The sequence below is a fragment of the Vombatus ursinus genome, unplaced genomic scaffold (genome assembly GCF_900497805.2).
Source record: "Vombatus ursinus unplaced genomic scaffold, bare-nosed wombat genome assembly UNPS02014909.1, whole genome shotgun sequence".
In the NCBI taxonomy this organism is placed as follows: domain Eukaryota; kingdom Metazoa; phylum Chordata; class Mammalia; order Diprotodontia; family Vombatidae; genus Vombatus; species Vombatus ursinus.
In genome coordinates, this window is record NW_020954687.1 from 2,057,291 (window position 1) to 2,069,575 (window position 12,285).

The 12,285-nt window shown below is 44.3% G+C and overlaps 1 protein-coding gene across 1 annotated transcript; it reads left to right on the plus strand.

The window, feature by feature from the left end:
• Positions 1-2,700: 2,700 nt before the first annotated feature.
• On the plus strand, positions 2,701-10,761 carry TNNI1 (troponin I1, slow skeletal type). Its single transcript, XM_027843466.1, has 6 exons — positions 2,701-2,739; positions 4,017-4,148; positions 4,995-5,084; positions 5,894-6,070; positions 6,859-6,969; positions 10,287-10,761. The coding sequence occupies exons 2-5, from the start codon at positions 4,023-4,025 to the stop codon at positions 6,964-6,966; spliced, it is 501 nt and encodes a 166-aa protein (XP_027699267.1). The 5' UTR covers positions 2,701-2,739; positions 4,017-4,022; the 3' UTR covers positions 6,967-6,969; positions 10,287-10,761.
• The last annotated feature ends 1,524 nt before the right edge of the window (positions 10,762-12,285 follow it).

Consider the following 12,285-nt stretch of genomic DNA (forward strand, 5'->3'; position numbering starts at 1 on the left):
AGTTAAGTGACTTGTTCGAGATCACACAGCTATTAAATGTTGGAACCAGGATTTGAACCTAGGTCTTCATGACTCAATTGTTCCTCCCCCTGCAGCATGCTAGAATCTGAACCACGAGCACAGTGCCTTGTATATAATAGACATTCAGTAAATGCTTATTGAATTCCCAGGAGTGAAGAATGTCAGAGTTGGCAAGAACCTTACAGACAGACCATGTCTTCTAGCCTATATCCGAACCAAAAAAACCTTCTACAATACGCTCGATAAGTAGCCATGCAACCTTTGCTTGGAGACCTCCAATAGACAGAGGGAAGAGGGGACCCCTGGGGTGCCCTGCTTCATTTGTAGAGAGCTACGACTCAAATGCCATCAAGCCCAAGTTTGCTTATTTGTAGTTTCTATGCATTTCTCCTAGTTTTAGCCTCTGAGGATGAGTAGGACAAATCTATTCCCTCTTTCACTTGACAATCCTTCAAAATACTTGAAGATAGCTACCATGTGCCCTCCCAGTTTTCTCTGTAGCTCAGATGAAATATACTCAATTCCTTCAAACAATCTTTATCTGGCACAAACTAAAGACACTTCCCCAACCTGGTTGCCCTCTCCTGGATCCTCTTGAGTTTCTTAACTTCTTTCCCAAAATGTGACTCTCAGAACTGAAAACAGTATGCCAGAAATGTCTTGACCAGGGTCTTACATCAAGGATGAGAAAAATCTCCTACAAGGAATGAGGCATTTTACACTGAGAAGCCCAAGAACTGAGAGTGATGGTTTATAGAAGGAAGTATCACTTTTCATTCCATTTTAATTTGCTTCCTATCTTCTTCCCTCCCTCCTCTACCCCCCAGTGCCCCCACTGCCAGATATCTTTTAGGCCAGTCATTATTTCTCTCAAGTGGTTTTCCCCAGTGAGTCTGCATGCCTTTGTTATAGTATATATTTATGCTTTGTATTCACTCTGTGTTCTGATCTTTTCTCTCCTTGCCTTTCCTGGGATGGATGCTTGAAGGGAGGTAAGATATTTGGGGTGCCCAAGTTGAATCTCCAGCCTGGTGAAGATGGGGTGGACATTTAAGGAAAGGTGTAGAACTTTTGGGGTTCTGGCCATTCTCCAGTTCTTCAGACTCAGGCAACACCATCCCTTCTTCCCCTAACTTATCTTAACAGAAAACAAATGGGTTGAAATAAAACTTTTCTCAATAATTCAGGGAAGAAATAAACAGAGAAAATAAGAGGTTCACAGCTTAGGCAAATCTTTTTGAAGTAGTAAAATGGTTAAGTCAAAGAAATGGCTTTCAATCCAGTTCCCCCCGGCTCTTTCCAAGTCTTTGCATGTGATATCACAATCTAAAATTATACAATCTGGGAGAATTCACAGGGGATAATTTAGCCATGGCTATTCTTTATAGTAACAAGCCACTTATCTGGCAAACTCACCTGTCTGGAGTATAAGTGAGAGCCAGGAAGGAAACAAAATGGGCTTCTGAGATGCCAAAATAGATCACAAAATGGAAAATTGGAAGAGGCCATCTAGAGCTCACCCCCTTTTCCAGATGAGGAAACTGAGTCCCAGAGCAGAAAAGTGACTTACTCAAGGTCAAATTGTAACTAGCAAAGCCAGGATTCAAACTCATTTCTTCTGACATCGAATCCAGGGCTCTTTCTACAATATCCCCATTGCTCTTTATGTCACCAAGTCCATACATTAAAGCTTATTTATTTTACTCAAAGGAGAGCCCCTCACTTACAGTGTATCTACTTTTATTTTAGATACAATTCTAACATATTTCTTTATCTGGTTTCCTGCTCAACAGCAGATTAGAAGTTTCAAAAAGAGTAATAGAGCAGGGTGATGCTGATAATAGCAAGACGTGACAACAGGCAGACTCATATAGAGGGAGGAGACAGGAAAATTATAAAAAGCAGGAAACAAAACTCAAAAAACACAGAAGTCTAGGACTGTTTACTATAGGCTCAAATAGTCCCACCCACCTCAGTGGTCCCCAAGGGTATCTGGTCTTAAGATAGCCACTGATATTAATAAAGATAGGAAAATGAAAATTGTGTTTAAAAGTTCTGTTTAAGAAACCAAGAGAGTAGGTCTTCTGTTTTAGATTTTAATCCCAAATGGTTAAAATAAAATTAAATTTGTGTCATTTAAAAGGACAATTTTCAGTTACATGGAAAAATAATTTGTGGGGCTCACTTCATTCCTAAACTGTACTAGACAAGTGATGTGTGACTGTTACTATTCATTCACCATTTATTCATCGTTATAATAACTTGTATCACCATTACTCTGTATGCATTTCAAGGCCATTTTATATTCAATATTTTGTTTTGTCTTTACATCAACCCTGTGAGATAGGTGAGAAAGAGATTATTATTTTCATTTTATAAATGAGGACACTGAGGCCCAGGAAGATGAGTAGCAGTGATTTGCTGACAGTCACATAGGTAAATTGACAATACAATCTGGACTAGAACTCAGGTCTCTTGTCTTCTAACTGAAGTTCGTTGATCATAGTCTCTTTTCCTGAATTCAAGGTTCTCAAATCAATCCAACAAAGGAGTTTTTAAAGGAATATTCTGGGTACCGATAAGCAAATTCCCCTCCAACGCTCCTCTCACTTCAGAATTCCAGGCCTGCTCTATTTATCTCATCTGCCTCTCCCATTTTTTTCTTTTCCCTCTCAGAGAAAATCCAAGATCACTGCTTCCCGCAAACTGTTGCTCAAGGTGGGTCTGAACCTGAAGCTTCCCTGGGTACTTCCAAATAGGAAGAAGTGAGGATGGAGTTCAGTCCTTGAGGATGACTAGAAGACACATGGCTTATTGAGCACCATGATTCTGAGCTATGAGAGCTCTTATTCCTTCCTGTCCCCATATCCTGCAATTGTTCAGTTTCTCTGCTAGTCTGAGATAGTCATTTCCAAGCCCAGAAGCCTAGTCAGACACAGTCAATTAGTCCATCAGCTAACAGCACTGACTGATACCCTCATGTGTACAGAACTGTACTAGGTACTGTGAGAATCCAGAGGAAGGAGAGGTATGGTCTTTACCCCTAAGGAGTTCCCATCTGATGGGGAAGAAGCAGTACCTACCTTTGGTGAGCTTCCAGCCTGATGGAGGAAACATAGTCCCAGCCCTGAAGAATCTTCCAAGATGAGGGAGAAGTAGTTCCTACCTTCAAGGAGCTTCCCATCTTATGGGAGAGACAGAGTCCCTACTCATAATGGTCTTCCTGTTTGATGGGGGAAAAGTAGTCCTTCCCACTAAAGATCCCTTAGTTTAAAAGGAACAGAATAGTGTCCTTTCCTCAAGAAGGTCCCTATCTGATAGGGGAGACTCAATTCTTCTGATAAGGGGATTCCCTAGAAGCCCAGGAGGACCAGGACCAGTAGAGAAGGTGAACATGTCTATGCCCTACCACAGGATGCAAAAGATGGAAAGTAGGCGGACTCATCCAGAACCTATTGTCTTTCCCCCATAATGCACAGGTGCACAAAGGGTGGGCAAACAATTCATTCTAGGTGCCTAAGAGGTGTTTTGATTAGTCCCTGGGATGGAGGAGGCCTCAATGGTGGTGAGAAGCAGGATGTACATTACTCCAGAGCTCTGTGAGTCTGGAAGAGGCAGAGTTAAAAGTTGGGAAGGAGGAGGTTTCATGGAAAATGACTTAGGCACGTGGATCACCCTTGCTTGTGGCCTGCTCAATCTGTCCATGTGTGTACAAATACCATGGAATGACCTCTCACTCATACAGCCCCTGAAATTAATTACATCCATTCTGTCCTGAGTATGGAAATGCAGGAAGCCCATATGACACGATCAGACATACACACACAGTACCAGCTCTGTCTAAGCAGCCTGGTGCACCATGTTAGGTGCCCTTTCCACTCAGATACCAGCAGGTCTTATGGTTATAGCCAGCTGTGGGAGGAGGCCAAGGGGAGAATGAGAGTGGCCAAAAGGCCCCAGGACCGGCTTCCCTTGACATCCTCGTGCCCCTCTAGAGCTTGATGCTGGCCAAAGCCAAGGAGTGCTGGGAGCAAGAGCATGAGGAGAAGGAAGCTGAGAAGGCCAGGTACCTGGCTGAAAGGATTCCTACGCTCGAGACTCGAGGCCTGTCACTCAGTGCCCTGCAGGTGAGCTTCAGGGAGAGGAGGATGGAGATATTTGTCAATAATAAGCATTTATTAAGCCTTTGCTATGTGCAGAGTTCTGTGCTAGGCATCTGGAAAGAGGCAAAGTTTAGATAAGACCTTACCCCAATGGAGCTTAAAGTGGTGGGCAGAGAAGACTCCAATCTGTGTAATTAGGATATATAATATGACATGGTGAGATCATTAGAGGAGGACGCAGCAAAGCATGAGAAGAGATCTGAGGAGGAAAGTATTGCCAACAGTGGGGTATGGAGAGGAGACATTTTACTGCAGGTGAGCATCAAAGGATGAATAGGAATTTAATAGGTGAAAAATTAGAGTGAAGGCATTCTAGGCATAGGAATGAAGGCAGGAGAGGGCAATGTCATGTAATGCATGGTCAGTGGGTAGAGAATTGTTTGGAGGGTGAATGGGTGAGAGGAACTCAATTTTATTGTTCAGAAGATGGCCCATTTGGAACCCACCTTGCAGCACTGTGATTTCACACTAGGTACTAGGAAAGTCCCTTCTGCCCCCTGAAAAACTTCCGACCTAGCCTCCCTGAAATTCCACTGATAAAAATTCATCCCTTTGACTTAAGACTCAGGGCCTTGTTAAGATCCAAATGCCCATGGGAAGGAGCAGGCTTTAAGCCTCATTAGTCATGTGTACCTTAGTGTGAATAAGTCTATTAACTTCTTTCTGGAACACATAATTTGATGGGGGAAAGGTGGAGAGTGGGGGCGGGGGAAGGCAAAAGATGATAAGACAAAGGGCCTGGGTGTGAATTTTGCCTCTCAGAGCCTGTTGGCTAATTTCATTATTTCTCTCAATCTTTGTTTCTCTCAGGACCTGTGCAGGGAGCTACATGCTAAGGTAGAGGTTGTGGATGAGGAGAGGTATGACATTGAAGCCAAATGCAACCATAACACCCGGGAGGTAAGGATTTCCATAGACTGAGGAGAGTTCTGGGCTGAGAGCGTGGAGGAAAGCTGTAACACTGTGAATAAATCATAATGATTTATAAAACCTTAAGGTTTAAAAACTGCTTTCCTTGCAAAAATCCTGGGAGGTAGGTAGCACATACATTAAAAATTTTTTCTTTTGGATTCATTTTATGCATCAGGACACTGAAGTTCAGAGAGGTGATTCATGGCCTGCACACTCAGCACCTGGTAGAGCTAGAACTTGATTCTAGTTCCCCACCCCTGGTCTAGAGCATTACCATCAATAGCCAAATGCCCCAGTTGCCTAGTATCCCATTCAGAAATGAGGTATTTCTGGGTTTGCCTTTTGAATAGTAGAGCACCTTTGCAGCATTAGTCTTAGGTTAAGAAGACTGGGTTTTGAAGTGCAGTCCTAACACCTAGCTTTGCATCCACAGACAAATCTTCTTTTGTTTTATGTCCATAGACAAATCTTTCTCTGAGTATTTCTTAGCACACAATCTGAAGCAGGAAACAAGGGCTGCATCTGAACAGAACTAGGGGGAAAAAACCAAGTCCACAGCTCTCCACCTTAGAGAGGATGTGGTATTGTGAGTCTGAGTCCAACTCATGTGGTGGTTAAGCTTACATGGTCTTTGATATCTTTTCTAATTCTGATTGTAGGAATCTATGGACTCCACTAACCTGTGGGCCAGTCCTTTTGACCCTACTCCTAAAGCTCTGGGATCCCCTGTATGGGTAGAAGAGTCCTCCTGAGGGTTTCCCTTCTTAACGTGCTACTCTCTCCATCCTTTCTGCCAGATCAAGGACTTGAAGCTGAAAGTGCTTGATCTTCGAGGAAAGTTCAAACGCCCACCCCTGCGACGGGTCCGCGTGTCTGCAGATGCCATGCTCCGGGCACTGCTGGGCTCAAAGCACAAAGTGTCCATGGACCTGAGGGCCAACCTCAAGTCTGTGAAGAAGGAGGACACAGAGAAGGTGGGGCCTCTTCTCTCCTCACACCCACCCCTTCGACCACCAACTGTTATTTCCCCTCAAAGCTAAAGGAGTGATTCCAGATCTCCTGCTAGACAGATGGACTGTCCAATTGGCTCAGACTAGAGTCTGATCATTTATTACTGTCTTTATAAAGGGGAAAGTATAGAAGTATGCTAGGTGTTTGGGGTGTAGGGGATCACCAAACCCTACTATCCTGAGGGGTCCCTGTGACACTTGCTTGGTTAGGGCTGGGATTGAGAGGAAGTTGTTTTTGCCTTGGAGGAATTTCCAGCTTAGTGGTAAAGACATGGTCCCTGCCCAAAAGAAATTAGAATAAGATGTTAACTAGAAAACGCTGAAGTAAGCCTGGATGAATGATTGGACCTAGAATGAAAGCAATGGACTAAGGAAGATAAGAATGAGACCTCACTCTGCCACTGGGATACTTACATCTGAAATAGTGTTCTTGGGACTGAAATTAGAGCAGATGGCATAATGGGCTATCTCAAAACAACCATTGAGAACTTCCTCCTGACCCCAACACATGCTTGCTTCCTTCTTGCTGTAGGTTCTAAACAGTGCCTTAATATTTGAACCTCAGCATTTCTTCAATTTCCCTTGCAACGATAGCCTTCCCAGCCTTGGAGATAAAGGGAAGGGAAACAGGAGGGGGAACTTTGTATTTTTTGAAGGAGCTGATTTTTTTTTTTCCCCTAGCCAGCTTTCCTTCATGGTTGATAGGCCTAGGCTGACTTTCTCTTACTCTGGCCTATGTTTTTGCCTTACAGGAGCGGCCTGTGGAGGTGGGTGACTGGCGTAAGAATGTGGAGGCCATGTCTGGCATGGAGGGCCGGAAGAAGATGTTTGACGCAGCCAAGTCGCCAACCACCCAGTGAAAGGTACCAGGCACCCTGGCTACCCCAACCTTACCTTGGCTCCAGTTCTTTGGCACCTTCCTCTTCATCCTTCATCTCTCTTAGTCTTAAGTGGGACTAGGTCTGTGGCTTGGATGAAAATCATAAGAAATGTTAGGTTCAGAATGGACTGGTAATGCTTAGGGCAACTTGGAAGATGTCTGGCATGGCAGAAAGAACATTTGATTTGGAAGCAAAAGGCATGAGACTGGATGTTGGCTTCTAAGCTATGTGACCTTGGGCAAGTCCCATCATTTCTCTTGTTGCTTTATCTGTAAAATGAAAGTCTTGGGCTATATGTTCTCTTAAGTTCCTTTCAGTTCTAACAGTGTCAACTCTATGTTATAGTGAAGGAGAAGGGGGTTGAGTCTCAGAAGTCTGGTTACCTAAGGTAGCCTAGGGCCTTCCCTGCTGGTTGGGTCCAAGGAAAGAATGTAATGGCATGGTTTCTGGGAACCAGAAATTCTGATGATGTCACCAAACATCCTGAATATTTCACCCAATAGGAAGAAGATATGAGGCCAGAGCTGGCTGTGACCAGAAGATGGGCACAGCTAATGATGTTGTGGGAGTGAGGGTTGAAGAGGAGGAGTAGACAAAGCTATGGATAAAGTGCAATGCCAGGGAATGGGGACTGGACTTAATCACAGGATGTGAGCACATCATTTCACTTGTCTCAGTTTCCTCACCTGTGGATAGGCAGCTAGATGGCACAGTAGAAAGAGTGCTGGACCTGGAGTCATGAAGACCTGAGTTCAAATCCAGCCTCAGACACTTTCTAGCTGTATGACCCTGGGCAAGTCATTCAACCTCTGTTTGCTTTCATCCACTGGAGAAGGAAATGTCAAACCACTCCAGTATCTTTGCCAAGAACATCCCATGGATAGTATTGTCCATGGGGTCACAGAGAGTTGAACGTGACTGAACAGCAATAATCTGCCATTAGAGAAGTGTCAGGATATAAATGATCTGATCCAGTGAATCTAAGATTTGGCGATGTCCTCTCATGACTTTGCTTGTCTTAGATAAAGATTCATTTGTCCACAGATTCCTCCGTGCTACCGGCACCATTCCCAGCAAGTGGAATGATGTAGTCATTGCTCTCCAATGACTTACAGGCCAACTGGGAAGATAAACTCCATGCCCAAGAAGCTACTAAATGAATGTGTAAAACACCATGTGAATGAGTACAGGACTGAAACTATCCTAGAATCACAATCTCTGAGTTGGAAGGGACTCCAGGGTCATCCAGTCCAGGCTAAACCTGGACAACAAATCCCCTCTGCAATATCCTGACAGTCATCTGGTGCCTGAAGACACCAGGCGATGGAGAGCCCACTGCTTCCTGAGGCAGCCCGCTGCCATTTTGGACAGCTGCACACTGAAGTGAAGAGTTAGGAACAAAGAAAGGGAACCAGTATTTATTAAGCAACTACCATGTGCCAGGCATTGTGCTAAGTGCTTCACAAGTATTATGTCATTTGATTCTTACAATAACCTGGTGGGGGGAGGGTTAGATGCTATTATTTTCCCCATGTTATAGCCAAGGAAACCGAGGCAAACAAATTACGTGACTTGCCCAGGGTCACACAACTAGCAAGGCTGGATTTGAACTCAGGTCTTTCCAATTTTGGGCCCACTGCCCCATCTGACTACCTATAGGACTCAAGGTAGGTCATTTCAGCTCAGTGGACCTCAATTTTTTCATCTGTAAAAATAGGGGATGAGCTAGGTGATTTGCAAATCCCCTTCCAAAATGAATTCTATGATTCATTGAAGCTAATAATTAAAGTAACTTTCCTAGCAACTTCTGCTCTTTCTAGTTCTGCCTTCTGGGTCAAGGGGGAAAGATTTTATCTACCCATGCAACACTCAGGCTATACACATCCTGTACATCAGGGAATGCCGAAGGAACATGAAGTAAGGGAGGGACCATTTGGGTGGGATGAGCAAGGAACAGCTTCTTAGAGGAGAATTTAAAGCCAACTTGAAGGAAGGGAATTAACAGGGAGGGAAGAGAGAAGGGTTTTTCAGGAGACAATAAAAGCAGAAAGTCAGAAAGTGGCCAATTCTGTTTGATACAATTTGAACATTTATTAAGTGTCTACTGTGTACATTGTACTTTGCACATCAGACACTGAGATGAATAAGGCCTAGTTCCTGTTCTCAGAGAGCTTGGAATCCAATTGAGATAAGAGCAAGCACGGCCAGTTGGTTGGAGCCCAAGGGCTGTACTGGGGGGCAACGAATGATGGGATCAGAAAGGTGGGTGAAGCAGGTGGTCAGAAGCTGTGAATGAGATTCATTAGATACTATGTGGATAAGAAGTGATCTTCAAACTTTGAAGTACTCTGTGAATGTCTATTGTTATTGTTATTATTACCATCAGCATTTTTAGGTATGTTACAGTAAGTGTAGGGAACCATTGCACTTTATGTAGAACTTACAGGGTGGCAGAGATACTGGCGTGGTTTGCCATTTCCTTTTCCTGTTTATTTTACAGATGAGGAAACTGAGGCAAACAGGGTTAAGTGACTTGCTCAGGGTCACACAGCTAGTAAGTGTCTGATGCTGGTTTTGAACTCATGAAGATGAGTGTCTATCCAGTGCTCTATCCACTGTGCCACCTAGCTTAGGGGCAACCTCCGGTCATCTTGATATCTGGCTACTGGACCCAGGTGGCTCAGGAAGAGAAAGTGAGGCTGGTAACCTTGCATAGCCCTCCCTCACTTAAATCTAAGTCATTTGCAAATCATGGCATCATCTTGCTGATGTTATGGTCCTCTTTGAGAAGAAAGAACAAACAACAACAGGGCGGCAGATATGGGAAATGACTTTCTAACAATTAGGATCATAGATTTAGAGCTGGAAGGGTCCTTATCTAGTCCTATCTCTTCATTTTTCCAGATGAGGAAACTGAGGCCTAAAGACAGATAAATCACTTGCCCAAGGTCACACAGATAATAATCAAAGCAATTAAATAATCATGCAGAGCTGGGATTTGAACCCTAGACCCCAGACTCCAAATCCAGCATTCTTTGCAATGATATCTGCCTTTTCCCTCCCCCCTCCCCCAGGAAGTCACCCTGAGGAGGTCTTCATATACAGGCTGAATGATGACTTATTGGACAAGATAACCTCTGTGTTCCATTCCAATGTAGATTTTAGGAGTCTATGAAAATTAGTTTGTCCTCCCCCAAGTATACACCGACTGCCTGAGAAAGCCAGGCTATGATTAAAAGTGTACTATGGATAATTCACAACCGGGAGCTGACCCCCGCTCTATTTCTTTGTCTTCACAGGTTGCTTTCCCAAGCTCTGCAGGATTTCCGTCTCACCCTCTGCTCCTCTCACCTTCCACACCCCACTCCAACTCTGTCCAAGTCCCTCGGCCCATCTTCAGAGATGTCACCTGAATCTGTGACAGGGGACCTCCACAGCCTAGTCATACACCTATCACTCCCAACTCTTCAACACATCAGGCCTGGCCTCAGCCCTGCTCCAGAACTGGGAACTGAATTAACACCAAAGGGAGGAGAAAAATGGAAATATCCCAGGAGCAAGGAAGTAAAAACCATTGGTCCAGACCACACCCAGCTAAGTAGATTTCCTTGGCTCATTTTTAGGCACTGAGGCATCCTGAGTCATTTGTCCCTCACTCTCACCTGCCCTCAGGCCCCAGAGCACTCACCTTGCCTCAGAAGGGCTGATATGGATGCTGTAACCCTTTCTACTGTCTTCTCCTTCCCTTCTTTTATGTATATGACGTGTGGCCTGAGTGAGTTGTATGCTGTCCATTACAGTTACAGTTTCCTCATCATTTTGGGGACTCCCATGCTTCATGTGTGTGTGTGGGGGGAGGGGGGTAGTAATCTTTGAACTGAGGGTGGGGAGACATTTGGTGGGGCTGTGGCCATAGGGCTACCTCTCTCTGCCTTCCTCCTTGGAGTGGAGAGCCTGGAGGGGAATCTTCATTTTTTCTGGGAAGCAATTGAAACAGTAACTAGCTTCTGAGGTCATCCCTCATCATCAACACCATTATCCCATTACATTTTCTAGGAATGCAGGCTGGAAAGCTCTTTGGTTCTATGGAGAGCTTTTCAGTTAAAAGGCATTTATGATACATTGACTTGGGAACCTGGGATGGGAGAAGACTTTTTGACCTTCCTAACTTCCCAGCAACTTATACTGTGACAGTTTTCCTATAAACTTCCTGCTGGGCTGGATGAGGAGATGTACAGGACCTTTCCTATAGAAAGGATTGGAGTTAGGAGTCAAGGGTTCTAGTCTCATCTCTGCTTCTGGGTAGCTATCTGGCCCCTGATGTTTCAGTTTCCTTATCTGTGAAATGGGAACAATAACACCATAAATACCACATCTGGAGTACAGGGTTCAGATCTGGGTGCCACATTTTAGGAAGAATATTGATAAGCAGAGGATGACAATCATGGTGATGAGGGGCTTTGGATATGTAGATTGGTTAAAGGAGCTGGGAATATTTGACCTGAAGATGACACACGACAGCTGTCTTCAATTATTTGAAGGGTGGGCTATCTTGTGATTCTTCCACAAGATTAGACTTGTTGGGGGCAGCTAGGTGGTACAGTGAATAGACACATAACACTTACTAGCTGTGTGACCCTGGGCAAGTCACTTAACCTCTGTTGCCCAACCCCCCCCAAAAAAGGTTAGACTTGTTCCACTTGGCCACAGGACTAGAAACAATGGGTGGCAATTGCAGAGTCAATTTTGGCTAAATTTTAGGGAAAAATCACTTACCATTTGGAAGTGTCCAGAAGTGAAATGGGATGGATGGTTTCCCCTTAACTAGAGGCCTTCACAAAAAGGCTGAAGGACTTTTTGTTGGGGATGTCGTTGAGGGCATGAACGTTCAAGTGTGGGCTGGATTGGGTGGCCTCCCAGGTCTTTTGAACCCTGTGTTTCTTTGATCATTTACCTCCTATCTCTCCCTCATTTTATAGATGGGAAAACTGAGCGCCATAGAGATTGACTGATTTGTGTGTTTACAAATCAGTTGACCCACTATAATCCTAGGTTGTAGGATGACTATTATCAACCTCATTTTGCATATAAGGAACTAAGAGTGGCATGGTGAATGGCCTAAGGTTACAAAGCGACAAATATCTAAGGGGACATTGGAACCCAGGACTTTGGACTCCTGACTTGGAGACTGGTATTCTCTGCACTACTACATACTTAGCTCCTACTACCTCCTTGGTTCCCTAGTGACATCACACAGAATATTCCCCTAAATTATCAAACTGTTAATGGTGTTCCTGA